The sequence below is a fragment of the Rhinolophus ferrumequinum genome, chromosome 2 (assembly GCF_004115265.2).
Source record: "Rhinolophus ferrumequinum isolate MPI-CBG mRhiFer1 chromosome 2, mRhiFer1_v1.p, whole genome shotgun sequence".
Lineage (NCBI taxonomy): Eukaryota > Metazoa > Chordata > Mammalia > Chiroptera > Rhinolophidae > Rhinolophus > Rhinolophus ferrumequinum.
The window spans coordinates 34,021,770-34,037,657 of NC_046285.1; the positions used below are offsets into that span (position 1 = coordinate 34,021,770).

At 37.7% G+C, this 15,888-nt stretch overlaps 1 protein-coding gene across 1 annotated transcript in view; it reads right to left on the reverse strand.

The window, feature by feature from the left end:
* CBLB (Cbl proto-oncogene B) overlaps positions 1–11,647 on the reverse strand; it is a 210,583-nt gene extending 198,936 nt beyond the window's left edge. The window contains 2 exon segments of the mRNA XM_033131542.1: positions 9,980–10,161; positions 11,519–11,647. Coding sequence (XP_032987433.1) covers positions 9,980–10,147 — 168 coding nt within the window. The 5' untranslated portion in view covers positions 10,148–10,161; positions 11,519–11,647.
* Positions 11,648–15,888: the final 4,241 nt, after the last annotated feature.

A 15,888-nucleotide genomic window follows, 5' to 3' on the forward strand; every position in this document is an offset into this window, starting at 1 on the left:
AAAACAGAATTGTGTAGCATATAGTACAGAACTAACAAATGGATGTACAGAAGGCTTGGTTGACTGGTTCCAGAATACTTTATATATATATTATACATAAATAGTATGATTATATTACTTTCGCATTTTCATGATGGAACTATACTATTATTCAAGTCAATAACCCGAAAGTATAGGCATAGTTTAAATATAAAAACATTGTTTTGATCTCCTAAAGAAACAGAAAGGTTCAGACAGCAAATAACTTATTTTTACAAAAGTATAGTTAAAAGGGCTGAGGAAGCTTTGTTTACACTATTTTGGTGTCACTCTGATATAGTCAAAAAAGCTCATTCTCCCCTAAAGACAGATGAAGTCACAAAGACGTCAATGATTTAACAAATCCTAGTTAATATACAATATAGTTTTTCAATTCTTAAAACTAAAAAATAGCGTCATAAGCATGCACAAATTTCAAAAATATCACTACCAACATCCTGCAGCAGGCACAGTGTAATTCAGCAACATAAAACGTGGTACAACACGTCACAGACTGATAAGTTATTAACTTGTGGCGGGGCACTAGGCAGTTCCAAATTCATTTCTTCCACTGGTGACTAATTTAACTGATAAATAAAAAATTCCTCCTCAGTACTTTCTTCAGACATTCCAAATCACTCTTCTTTAATATGTTCACACATTTTTAATTTTCTATTCTCTACTTGATCGTTTCCTCATTTTCTTTATTTAAATCGTAATTCTATCCGGGAATGTATTGCTTTATCCAGTAACATTGTTTGAATAACCACGATATACCAGGTACCGAGCTCTGTGCCAGGAAATTATAGATGACTGGAACATACTTCCTTCCTCAAGGAGTCTGGCAGAAGAGACCAAGCTCTCTATAATTAACTCAGGAGCAATGTAATTCTTGCTCTAAGGGATCTTAGTAAAGATCCTGTCCAATCCATTCATTTTCAGATTGAAAAAAAAAAACACTAAGAACTACAAAGATTAAGAAACTATTAAAAAGTCATTAATCCAACACAAGAGGCTGCATCTTCTGAATCTTAGGCTGATCTTTCTAGCTACATCACAATTTAATTAGAATCAAGCATGTAATTAATGATCCCTGGCTAAACTCATTTACATTTTTATTTTATTCCATTTGCAAATTTACATGAACTTTAGTAACCATTTTTTAATTCTACAAACGTTTGTGTCAGGCATTGTTTCAGGCCCTAAGGAATACAGGAAGAAATAAATCACAGACATGTCCTCCCGAAGTTTTCTAGTGAAAAACACCAGTGGCTTAGCAAAGCATTACAGGAGAATGTGAGTACTGTAAAGGAGAGTATGGAGGGCTAGAGGAGAGATGACGCCGTTCACTCAGGTCTACATGTGAGGGTCAACAAAGGCACACCTAAATTTATAAAAGGAATATTCCGGGCAAAGGGGTGTACAAAGGCTTGAGAGGAACAAGAAAAGTAGGGTGTGGAAAGAGAGCAGGCAAGGCAGTCATTCAAAGAGGTGTGTGTGGGGGGTGGGAGGGAACGGGGACCAAAAAACCCATGGGTGAGTAGATCTAAAACAGGCTAGAGTCAGTTCATCAAGGCACTTATAGGTCACAGTAGTCTAAATTTGCACTTGAGAATCGACTGGTGCATGAAAGGATTGGTTCATTAGCAATGTTACTCTTTGCTTTTGAACTAAAACACAACAGTTAGTATTGGAATTAGGCTACAAATGTCATTATAGTCATTGACTCAAAAGGATTTTAGAGCTAGCTAAAGAAGACCTTGGACATCACCAAGACCAATTCCCTCCTTCTGACATGACAATACTACAACAAAGAAATGGAACCTACCTGAGTTTACTGCTCAGAACCATGATGTCTGGACTTAAGAGTCAGATACTCTCGCCATAACAGTATACAACTGCCTGTATTTGTTTAAATGTATTTAAAGATTTTTTAAGCAGGTCTTTCTGTATATGTCTTCATTGTTTGACATACATAAAAATATGCCTAATCCATACATACTATATATGTATTTCGATAAATACATGAATATGTATTCACCATAAATATATTTTCAATCAAATCAAAGCAAAGGCACACATATAAACAGGATTTACTAGTGCTACAAGAATTTTCAAAGCCATTAATTATTTTTGGAACACTCTTGCATTTTAAAGAGTTTCCTGACTGTGCCCTAATTAAAATTTCCAGCCAAAAGGTAACAGAGGTATTAGGTCACCTAATATATTTCTTGCAAACAAAGTTCAAACCAGCACCTAAAACGTAGGAAGAAATTCTACTGAAGCCCATGGAAGCTTCAACAGTAAGGAACTGTGTCTATATAATAGCCAACTTGCATTATGAAACACACCTCACTTCATGGAGCATTCAGTTATATTAAACCAAGTAATATACGGGCAAAGTGAAATATCCTACTTTTTTAAAGACGGTACAGAAAACCTGAAAGAATCCCTTGTCTATGTTCCTCATGTAAATGTTGTAAAAGATCCCTCATTGCAGTTACATAATAGTACATCACCATGATAAAAAGCATCTATGAGTTCTTTAGGTTCTTTCCATTTTGATTTAGCAAATCATCACTAGTATACAAAAGTACAAAAATATACGCAGCATGAAATGTAAAAAGTATAAAATTAACACAAAAGTTTCTACAAAACAAAGTGAACATATAAAATTGGTTATGAGTATAGTGTATCAATTAAAGTAGGATTTGGAGGGAACTAACAACTCCTTTATGGTTTTCAATGAAAGTTTCTTTAGAAGACTGATATAAGAAGCACCATTAAATAATTGACTATCTGTAATTAAAATGGCAATTGTGTATTCGTTTGTTCAGGATCTCTCTTCCAAATGAGAATGAAACTTCCTTAAGGGTGGAGAACCTATCTAATCTCACTGGTCTACCTCCATCACTTAATGTAGAATCTTGCATATAGATGTGCAATGTATATTTAATGAAGGGAAGGAGGAACAAGAGGAAAGGAACAAAAGAAGAACCTCTCAGAAGAAGTAAGATAATGTTACAAACAGGATATCTATAATATATTGAAGAAACCGGCCTAAAAAAATGAGTACAAAGTTTGGGAAAGAATTTGATGCTATCAAATATAGAAGGTAAAGATCCTTTTGATTTACTTCTCATGGAAAGAGATAGAGTCCTTTTACTCCATTGGAGAAGTGTGCTTGAATCTTCCCACTATGAACAGACATTAGAATCAATCAAATCTACGATGAGGCCATTTACTAGCTTTAAAACTATGCGCCAGTTTCTTCTTCTGGAAACCCCTTAGGATGTTCTAATTCTTAGAAGAGAAAACGTAAAGTGCTCTGCACAGGACCTGACACATAGTTAGCACTCACTACTCTATCCTGTTTCTTTTCCTTCCATATTTTATATTTTACCACAACATGACAAAATCATGAGAATTAGAACTAAGGGTACTGACCATTTTGTTTTTAGCTCCTAAAGTTCTTTATAGTGCCCTAAACCTTTTTTACAAAAGTCTGTAATGTTTTGTGCAGGAAAGCAGCAAACAAGGCTGAGAAGCCCAGGGCCTTCTTCCTGATGTGGAATATAGTCCATCCATACTCACTGATGTGAATTTTTTAACAGGCAGAACATTTTATAATTATTTTTGGTATGGCTATTGGAAGATAATACGAGTGTAACAATTATTGAAATATTAATAGGTTAAAGAGCTATAAGCTTAGTCAGATATTTTCAAAACGCTTCTTTCATTACTAGGAATAACATCAGCAATTACAAATACATAAAAAAAAATTTAAAACCCTTAAAAAATGAAAAACTTAAATATATGCCCAAGAGACTAGATACAAAGAGCATCGTTGCATCATTTAAGTCACAGCGTAGTTCCTAAAATGACCTTGATGTACAGGATGAGAACAGAACAATGTTTTATTTATTTACCCACTTTAATTGGTAGAAGACCAGTTAAAATATATATTGTTTATTCTATAACATACAATTTTAAAACATGGGTTAAGCATTACAAATGTTTTACCTTGTATCACTTCCTGACAACCCAATGTAAAATTTACAAATTCCCTCAAAATAACACTGTATATTTCCTTCTTTCCCTTTTGTCTAAGGGGAAGTTACTTATCTACCAAGGATTTACTCTTTACTTGTTCTTAGCCTTTCCCTCCCACCCTTGGATGCCACTTTATCAACTATTTCAACTTCCCGTACACCTTAAATCATTTCCTACCAACATCCCTTCCCCTCAATCTACAAACCTCTCCTATAGCACCCACCACAAAGCTACACTCTGCTCAAACCCTCAAGCTGCCTATCGTAACTTTCTTCCTTCACTACTTGCAGCAGTTTTAGAACAATCTTTAGATAATCCACACTCTCTTTTCAATCTAGACCCATCCTGTAAGTGAAACTACTCTGAAAGATCAGCAGTGGTCTCTACCCATGAAATTCAATGACTTCTTAAATTTTCATCCTACTGTGTTTTCTCCACTTGAATTCAATTTTCTCAGAATGTGAAACTATCTCCTTATGGAAGTTGTCTCTACCCAAAAACATCAAAATGCTCCAATTCTTTTCCTACCTCTCTTATCGCTCCTCTTTGAGGGATTCCTTTTCCTTCACTGCCATCGAACTGCAGATACAACATGACACACAATCAAAACTTCCAATCTCTATGACTTTTTTTCTGACTTTCACCTTCCACTCTGCCTTGCAAATCTCTTGCTGTTCCATAGCTTGAAATGCTACCTCTATGGGCATATCTACCAAACATATGTCTCTAGTTACAACTTCTCTCTTGAAGTGTACATTCAATTTTCTGACTTCAAAATGGATTTCTCTCTGGCATGTTGAACCCAACATGGCCAAAAATAAACTTATCATGCACCAACTCCCAAGCTTCCTCTTTTTCTTCCTGTGTTCCTTATATCATTAAGGGCACCACTGCCTTCAGAGTTAACTAGGCTGAAAACCTCAAGAGTCACTTTCACTTCACTTTCTCTTTCATCCTTTGTCTCTGAAGGGTCACCAAGGACCTGTAGATTTTACCTTCAAAATGCCTCCCACATTTGAACCAACGCTTGCCTACCTACTCTCAGTTCCCTAGCTTAGCCCTTCATTATTTCTTGCCTAGTCCATTTTAATTCCTCTTGATCATTATTCCCACTTTTAAGTTTCTTTTCTCTTAACCCGCTTTTATAGAGTCAATAGAATAATCTATCACACCATAGCCTTGACTTTTTGCCATTCTGCTCAAAGATTTCAATGGTTCTACGTCTACAAAATAAATAAAGCCCAAATTCCTTAACACAGTGGTCAAAGCCTCTTCATCTTCCTCTAACTTTACCTTCTTTCACTCCTCAATCTCCCTTTTTACCTCATCATTCCTTCAGCCTGATATGTCCTCCATCTCACTGGAACCTAAAACATTCAAGTTAATAGCTGGATAGTACCTCCCACATGTTGCACTCTACACCAACTTTTCACCCTCAGCAAGATTCACCTCCACCTCACACCATGTCACAGCCCTTATACCATATCACAGCACTTACTATCTTCTACAAGATGCTATGGTTATTTATAAATCTCTCTCTATAGTTGGAATATGATAAGTGAATGATGAACTCAATAGACAGCATATAAAGCAACTCTGAAAGAAAGTTAAGATGTTGATTCAAAATCTGAATGGTTAAAATTTTATACGAGTTAAAAGATTACTAACTGATTACTTCTGCTAAATGTATGCCCTATATCATAAGGATAAACCAAGGTAACCCTTGGGAGGATTCCTTTAAGGATAAACCAAGGTAACTCTTGGGAGGATTCCTTTAAATCTTTTATCAAAAGCTTTTCCTAGAAGTCATAAGTACTAGCAAACTGTGGGATCACATCATTTAGTTAAGCGCAAATTCAGAACTTAACTCAGTACTAAACAAAATTGCCCAGACACTTAATGTGTTATCATCTATCCAAGTCTACCAGGACCCATGATTCTGCTAACACATAACAACTTCACTGAGGAAAAGGAAATACGTGAAGAGTAATTCAAATAAATGATATTCCCTGTTCCAAGTGCCCAAGGAAGATGATATTCTCAAACCCAACAAATACAAACAATAGGCATCCAAAACCTAAATTTTACTCCACATGCAATGTTCTTCCCAGAAGTATGAGGAATTCAACTTAGAAAAGAACACTTACTCTTTATTTCTTTTAAATAGTTGCATATAATCCAAGCAACTTTGGTTGACAAACTTTAAAATATATTATGGTCACAGTAAAATTATAAAGATAGAGAATGAATTATATTCCAAGCCTGACAAATGTACTAAATGTACTGAGGGGAAAAGGCAGCAAAAGACTGTTTGTCATCACTTTTTAAAGGCTTTTAAAACTCTTTCAGTAATGCAATTTCAAATAAACGACAAGGACAGCAAGACAAAAATGTAGACAGGTACTCGACTTGCTTTGCTCTTTGGCATCAATTAATTATTTTTTAATTTCCTGAACAGCCACATATGCTCAGTACATTTGGTATCTATTAGACAGAAAATTGTTTCTTCCACTTTCCATCACCTGGCTAAGACGCTCGTGAAAACCATGCTCAGGAACCTCACATGAATAAATCATCATTCCTACCATACTGATTAGCAATCATTTCCTCACCCTCCTCACCTCAGCATTTCCAACAAGAGTACAATAATGCTGTTCTGAAGGCAGTGGCCGGCAGAATCCAGACAGACAAGTGTCTGAACAGGGGCCAAAAAAGCAAGGCAGCTGTTCTCCACTTTGCCCCCACTGCCCTTTGTATAGTCTGTATTACAGCCCTTTCCGTGCGACATGGCAATGGTCCATTTATATGCCTGGCTCCGTGCTGGTTTCTGAATTCCTCAACAGGTCAAGTGCACAGTTCTACCTTATCTATAATAGCTTTGCATCCCCAGGAACAAGTACTTAGTAGGAACATAGTAGGGCCTCAACAAATGTTTATTATGTGTTTCAGAAACCCCATCTCTGCAATAGCTTTAGAACAGACTCCACATTTCGGGCGTATTTGAACCCAGATGTGTATTCATGAGTAGTAGTTCTGTCACTATATCAAACAGACATCCACTGACTTGAAGAGTCTGGGGTCACCTACTGACTTACACTGACACATGCAGCTAAGGCCAGAAAATATGTCTACAGGGGATGCTTTGGAACATTCCTTTTCTACTATTCTTTTTCTCAGTGAATGTACTATGCTAACCCTATGCAACTAAAGCTTTGTTACACAACAATTTACATCTGGTAAGGAACACAACTGAGCAATTTCTCCTTCCTACTCTCAGCGACCTTGTATAGAAAGCCTGCTCTCTGAAAACATAACAATTAGTTGGAACTGAAATCTCAGTTGACCATTTTAAATTCTAGAGGCCCGGGAATGGTGAAACTACACACTAGACTGTCCCCTACAATCTAAGACTGCTTCATATCCCCTGTAAAATAAGTTATTTTACTTTATATGTAGTTGAGACAGAAAGAACTTAAAGCTTGTTTTCTTATTTATACTTCTACGACCGGAGAGGCTTCATAAAAAAAAAAAAAAAAAAAAAAAAAAATGCTAACTAAACACTTAACCCTGCCTTTTATATAACTTCCGGTTACACTTAAAAGTTATGATTTTCTGTTATTCACAAGCTAAACTCATGCTATTGCAGTTATTTTACAAAACAGTTAGGTAATGTGTCAAGGGATTAACTTTTGGACTAATAATAAAGTTCCTGATGTAATCGCTAGGACAATGTTGATATTATGAACCACTTCCTTCACCACTGACAAAGAAGAAAATATAAACACATGTGGGGAATGCTTCGACGTTACACAATTAAATATATTTCCAATTAGTAATAATCAATGCCTTTTTGTTATTGTGTGCTTGAGTAGCAATAAATATACTGAATTCTTTTACAACATTTATGTAATGTCCCTCCACAAAGCCCACGAATTCACTCATAAGTAAACACAGTTTTCATCATGGACATATAACGAAGACAAATGGGGAAAAGCCATACACGGCACCTTTGCCAACACCCACACCCGCTTTCCACTAAGTACTGACTCGAGATAGTAGATTTCCTTGTAAGCAAGTTTCTCAATTGGAGAGGCTAAACCCAAACCCACAAAAGGGTTAATAAAATAAACAATAGTTTATTGAAGCTTAACTGTCAAATAACCACCTATTTTACCATAAGTAATGGAGAAATAATTAAAAATGGGTAAAACTTATGTTAACAGTCATAGGTCAAAATTATGCACACATTTTTTAATATTTCAAAAATAACGACTTTATATTAACTATAGTTCACCACTTCCTTACATAAATCTTTTTCATTTCATGTTCTAACATTCACTCACAAATGTACAAATTCTGACCACTCAAAGAAAGGGGTGAAGAAAGAGGAGAAGCTCTCTGGTAGACTCTGACCCTTTTTTTGCCCAGTCAATAACAGATAAATTAGAGAAAAACCTTGGATTCCTTCTCTTACGCCCAAATAATGATTTAGGCAATGAGAGTGACCTTCAATTACATACTCTTTAGAAAAGCAAAGACAGCTAGTATTGTGCCTGCCAAATATATGCAATTTTTCCAAATGCATACTCCTCATTCTTAAATATCCAATGCTAAAATCAAAACCTGACTGACCTCAAGCAGCAAGTTGCAATTCTGACACTATGACATCATTCTGTCTGGAGCTTTAATATCACAATTTGAATAAATTGGCAGAAGCTTAAATAGGTCACAATGAAGCCCAAAACTAAGGATACTTATCTGGCAAAAATTATTCTGGCTCTGCATTTAGCACCACCAACCACAGAATGACAGGCCTATCATTCATCTATCCATCTGTACTTTCCATAAGGATAAATGAAAATAAAGTAAATCTTATCACCTTCCTGTATTTGCAAATACCTCTGACAGTGGGCTTTTGTGGCAAATATTTGCACACAGTTACAAACCAAAGATGACTGTTACCATATGATTTCATGGGGGTTTTAACATATCCCTACAAAGGAGTATTTTTTTTTTAAACCTCCACTTCCACAATTATAAAGATATCAAGAGACTTGAATCAAATAAATTTACAATTAGCCCCAAATGTCTATTATAGAAAACCATAAGGTGCTAAAACATTTACCAATATATAGAGGACAGTACTACCGCTTCAAAAGCAAGAACTATTAATTCTGGTTCTGACATCCAGCTTGATTTCTTCTTGTGAAATTATAGTTCATCTGAAAGCAACATGTAGAAACCACAGAGGTTTCTGATACTCTCAGCCCCACCAACTCCATCATAAATTTTCCTTTCACAATAAACAATATGCAATCAAAAAGGTTTCCTGTTTCAAAATGGAATAGATGAAAGAAACTGTGACTCTACCATTAACAACAGCAAAAAAAAAGTTTCTTAATGAAGATGAATTCTCAAAGACGAAAATGGAAACTCTCAAATACTACTTCCTCACTTAAGGACTAATCTGTTTTTTTCCCCTGTAAATATTCTCAGCATCATACATTGTGGTTGTCAAGAGTGGTCCATCAGAGACCTCTTAAATTACTTGTTTGCACTCCTTTGTTATCCAACAAAAACATAACTTCACATAAGATAGAACAAACACTTCCAAACTATTCTATGGCCATACACCAACAAAGAGCAGCCAGCCAACAGTAAAATCTTTGCATATCTGAGTCATATAGAGGAACTTTGAACCTTGAAGAGTAGGACAAAAGGTTAAAAAAAAGTCTTTGCTCTGAATCCAACTTTTCAAAACACACAAAGCGGATGTAAGAAAAATGTTCAATCCAAATCAGAAGATTGTTGCCATAAGAGTAAGTATTATTAATTAGCAGTATAAATGAAAGTGGAGAAACCATATCCAGGGTGAAAAGGGCTACATACAGGCACAGACAGAACTTACCACTTTGTCCATGAGTTTCCAAGTTTTCTCCACAGTCCTGCGATCTGCCGCTGCTTGCTTTGGAGGTCCAACTACATCTTGAATAGCATCAATAATACCCAAAATCCGTCCTTTTCGGGGGTTTCCTCCTCGACCACCAGGGTTTCTGCCATTCATAGAATTTGCCATCTGGAATCTTAGTTCTTTGAGAGGTAAATTTTTATAAAAGTTAGTAGGTCATCAAAATATTTACACAACAGAAAACTTAACTGGTTAACTTGTACCCCCTACATTCTCCTCCATCAGAACAAAATCCAGATTCAACTTCAATAGCATGAGAATTTGCCCTCTCAATCTTTACACACAACAGGTTTAGTAGCAATGGCCTTAGATTTGCTTTTGGAACACTGAGAGTTAAGGATGCATCCTTCTCACATTTCAAGTAGGTAAGGCTTATTACCCAACTCACACCAACAACAACAACAACAACAAACAACTTACATAGGCTTCTTCCAACTAGAGAAGACCACAATGTTCTCCCCCTCCCTGCCTTAACCCCAATTCAAAATTCTAGAACTGAAGCCCCCAGAAACATTTTTGGGAGCCTCACTCAAAAACCACACTTTCACTCCGATTTCACCAAGTTATATAAACGTAAAGATTTTTCTACAGGAGCATAAGCATGTCTCTTGTCAACAAAGGCTCAGGACTTGTATTTCCCCCCACTAAAACCACCAAGTACACCCACATGAATATGGACACTAGAACATAGTTCTTTAAACCAATGCGGTGAGGAGTTACCCCCAAGTGAAGAGGCAAATCAACCAACAAACGAAAAAAACATTTTAAGAGAGTGAGAGAGAAACTGACAAGAGCGGGCACAAAAAGGAGAGTTCACTTCTTTCGCTCCTCGCCTCTCATCCCACCCAAAGGGGGTGGGGGGCGGAGGAGTCAGTTCAAAGCTTTGTTTCTGGACGTCTGTGGCCCCCCTCCCAGCTCAGGCCCCTCCCCTGCCACTTTCGGACTTCAGCTGGGGAGGAGAAGGTGAACAGAAAAGGACAAAGTATCCCCTCGCATCTCCAGCGCCCGCAGCCCCATCCGTCTAGGGCGCTCCGCATTCATCTCCCGAGTGGACGCACCTCCCCGGGTTGTCTGCAATCACAGAATCACAACCGCCCGTCTGGCTTTACCCACTCTTCCTCCTCCCCGGGCCGGGCCTGGGTTCCGGTCTTTAAATACCCCTCTTTAAACTGTGACGGCGGCGGCGACAGCAGCTGGAAGCCGGGGCTATCCCCTCTTCCTCCGTTGCCCGCGCCTGGCTGCCCCGGGGCCCCCTGGCCGGAAAGAAACGTCGAGCCTCCCTGGTGCCCCCTTCCCTCCTGGCCTCTCGGCGCCGTATCTGTCCACAGACACGCGTGTGCGCGAATCTCACTCTACACGCACGAGCCCAGAGTGCGTGGGTAGTCAGGGTAGGGAGCGTGTAATCGCCGTAAAACCACGTTCCCGAGGAAGGAGCAACCCAGAGCGCAGGCCACCGAGACGGGGAGACGCAACAATTACCGTAAAGACCAATCCACACCCGCTCTCCCCTCCCGCCCGACTCTCGGGGAGGCCGCGGGACGCCGCAGCAGCACTAGCCGGAGGAGGAGACCACTCGCTGGACACCCCACCCCTGTAGGCTACACACAGCGAGAACCCAGGCGAGGGGCGGGGCCAGGGGCGGGGACACACGAGGCTGGACCAATCCGGCACATCCATGCACTGCCAGACAGCGAGTGGCGCCAATGGGCGGGAGACGCCCGTCCACTTCGCACTGCCACCCGGTCCACGTCTTCCACCGTACACAATGGCCCTTAAGGAAGGCCCGCTCGCAGCAGTCCCAAATGGAAAGGGTCTCCGAGGGATAGGGGGTTCTGGACAAACCCTAGAACGAACGTGGAAAAGGGAAACGAAATGGAAGATAGGATGCAAGGCACTAGGAAGCTGACCAATAAGGAGTGGGCGGGTGGGTGTGAGCATTGGGGCTGGAGCCAAAGCTAACTGGGGCTTAAAAGGCGGGACTTCCTGCTTTGCTCACCTTCCTAGTCTTTTGTTTCATAGCAACAGAGTAGTGGCTGAGAGGGTGTTGCTTCTCTACTTGGGGCGTGTCCCAGGCTGAAGAATTTCATCTCCCTAGGGCTGCCAAACTCTTCTACCCAGGACAGCAGCCAAACAGGTCTAAGGCACTGCTTCTTGTTGACTATCAAAAAAAAAAAGCAACAGTCACCCAGCTTCTAAGATGAAGTGTAAACCTCACATAGAATAGACTAGTATTAACGCCTGATTGCCAACCAAAACTTTCTAAATTTCTGAGTTTTTTTCCTTTTACAGTTAGTTCTCGAGGGATTGCAGATCAAATATCAAGCTGATGAGAAAGCAAATAGTTGACAATACTGTCCAAATAGTCTCCACTAATCATGGCAGGGCAGTTAAAAACCATGATGGGAATTGCTAATATATACATTGCCCCCTTTTATTTTGTACAAGTTTCTGGATAAATAACTGAAGAGCAAACAGCTTTTGTATTCTTTGTTTGAGTCACCTTTATATAGATTTCTCTCCGTCTCAAAAACAACCTGTCAAAGATTTAGAAATAGCCAAAGTAAAGCCAATGAATCACTGAAGTACTAATTGGTAAAAATGTATTGTGCACATTTCAAAAAGACAGTTTACAAACCGGGAGCACTCAAACCAAAACATGGAATGAAGCTCAGAATATACGTCACAAAGCAGCTTATATAGGGAGAAAGCAATGTCTTCACAGTTATTGGTAATTATAAGCTAAATTAATGACTAAACTGGTTTTGTCTACTCAGGCGATGACCTTCAAGGCTGGTCTCCATTTGCTTTTGATTGTAACAAACCTTATTTTATCCGCCATTCTCTCCCAGCATTTGTAATCTCTTCTTTTGTGGCTCCATTCCTATATCCTTAGAAAGGCCTACATCTGGCTAGTCTTACACGGAAAAAGCTATTGTGCTGGGACCTTTCTTTCAACAAGATCATAGATTAAGCAAATGCCTTCTATTATTTTCTATTTAACTTCAATCCTACCACAGATGCTACTAACAATTGCTCTGGATTGTCATGCTTTGAAATTTTCTTTCCACTACAGTTGGTAGTGTTAAATAAACTTTACACCATGGGCTTCTCAGATGTTGTGATATTTTGTGCCTTAAAAAAAAAAAAAAAAATATATATATATATATATATGTTTATATATATATATGTGTATATATAAATATATATATACACATATATATATATTTATTTCTATTCTTTTTCTAACCAGTGAACCTGATAAAATGTTTCTCAATGGTTCTCACCACTTTCCACCTAAATAACCATTTTAGTACTGTAATTATTACTGTCAAGGATCCTGAGTTCTTATAAACATACTTTCCAGTCCTAAATTCAGATGGTTAAAATTTTCATTTGATTAAAACAGGCAGAACGTGTTCTTTGCAACTAGTAAGGTGATAAAATGTGGTTCGTGAAGTAATTTTGTTTCTTTGCCATTATTTCTATGCCAATAATGAAAGAGTAGTTCGTTGTTTTCACATTGTGTTTATCTACAAAAGTGCTGGTCTCTCCATATCTTCTCCACCCATACAGATCTCCTTTCCTCATAGTAACAATCACTACATTTACTGAGGGAAGACTGAAAATAGGAAAAACTTATTGCATTCAACTATTAAACAAATCCAAACAATATATAAACTATGTATACAAGGTATTTCAGCATGTCGGAAAACAGTGGCTTAAGGGAATATTATAACTAAGTGCATTACTCATATTCATATCTAGATAAATGTAGAATAAGTAAAATACATGTGATAGCATGTGGCATTTCTTTTATGTAAGTTTTGCAACTGAAAGAGATGACTTAAAAAGAAATTGGCACTGCCTATGGTATAAACATATCATTAAATTACAAGTTTTATGGAATATGGAGATATATATACATATATATATATATATAGAGAGAGAGAGAGAGAGAGAGAAATGTATATACATTTTATAAAAGGAAATATATCACAGAATGCAATATCACAGAATGCAGAGTGGTTAAAATTAAGTAAGCAATTGCCTTAATATATTCCATTCTGAAGTTTATATCAGATTAAACAGTTACATATCTGAAAAAAATAATATCTTCAAAATCACTCTTTGTGATTTTTTCCCTAATTGATTCCCAGATAATTATTTTCCAGATAATTATTTATTTGGCAATTGTTCTTTGTAGTAAAAAAAGGATTTATACCAAAGGGTTAAAAAAAGATAAAAACAAAATTTGAATAAACCTACTACTCTCAGTTCTGTATTCCTTCACACCTCCATTGGAGTCTTCATGTTCCGTAGTACATTTCCATGATCATCTAACATGCCTTGGTTCAGAAAAATATGGATAATTTTATTTCCCCTCAAGAGTTTGTGTGAAAAATGTAAAATTTGATATAATTTGTCACAATAAAAGTTATCTATAGTCCTAGTGCATTTTGATGTACACATATTAATAAAACATTTAATTTTTTATTTTTCAATTAATGTATGAATTCAGAATTTCAAGGTTGCAGGCTGATCTTGGTACTGATCACATCACTCAGTTTGGCAGATCTGGATATTCGCAAGTTTATCCAGGGTGATTGAACCCCAAAAAATATAGATAATAAACCCAAATTAACAGGAGATTAATAGGTAACATAAAAATATGTAATTATATGAGATATATAACTGTTAATCAGAGCATTATTAATATAGACCAGTTATATATTCATTTTTCTACAGAAGAGGCCACAAAGTTTCAAAATAAATGTATAAATCAGAAGCAAATTACCTACAGGAGTAGGTCTAATAATGTCAGTAGAGATCTGATATATTCTAAATCTACAGAAAGTCTTCTCTATTGTTTTCCAAGTTCCTCAGTCTCCACGCACAAAAACTACTACTTTCTGTTTTAAATATCTTGATTGTTTCAGGACCCAGCATCTACTCAGCATCCAACTTTATTTTATCAGCTATGATTAGACACCAGGGGATACAAAGATGACTAAGTGCCAGTCAGTGTTTTCATAAAGAAAGCAGTCATAAGAAGACATCATGATAAACTCAAGTGGTAAAAGCAGCAATTTCTTTAGCAGAGATCATTATGAGAAACTGAGGAAAGGTGTCTAACCCAGCTTGGAAAAAGTGATTACAAAGCCAAGACATAAGTAAGATCAACAGTTAATCCCGAAAGGGTCATTCTAGTCAGAGGACACCTCAGATTGATAATACATTGGAGAAGGATAAGACTGAAGGCAGGTGGCCAGTGAGGACATATGCAGTAAGTAATGATGAGGACCTGAAAATGGAGCCATGGTACTAGAGGTAAAACACACATGACATATTGGAGAAATATTGGTGTCCAATCCTCTCTGCCCTTAGAATAACAAATTTCTAGGACTCCCAGAGAGTCTGCTTTCATTGATCTAGGATTGTTTTGAAGCTCTTCATGTGATCCTAATTAGCAACTGAGGCTGAGAACCAGTTTAGTTAATTTAGTAGTCACTGATAATTACAGGAATATGAAAAGTGCAGAAAATGGAGGAGTCAAGAATCATAGTCAATATTCTAGCTTTACTGATGTGGGGACAGAGCCTCAGAGAGCAGTTTCTAGGCTCTCGGCCTCACATAGAAAGGTGCTGGCTCAGGTGGTAGATGGTCATCAGCTGTGACTAGTTGGCCATCGGCTGTTACGGGTTAGCCATTAGCCACTAATATAACTGCCCTGGCTAAGCTAGCAAAGGGTGGTGTAGTGGTGTGGCGTGGTGGAGTGTGGATTACGGATTGCAGAGAGGCAGATTACAGCTAGCAAGTGAGGTTGGTTGGCAGCGACAAGTGGACGGCGG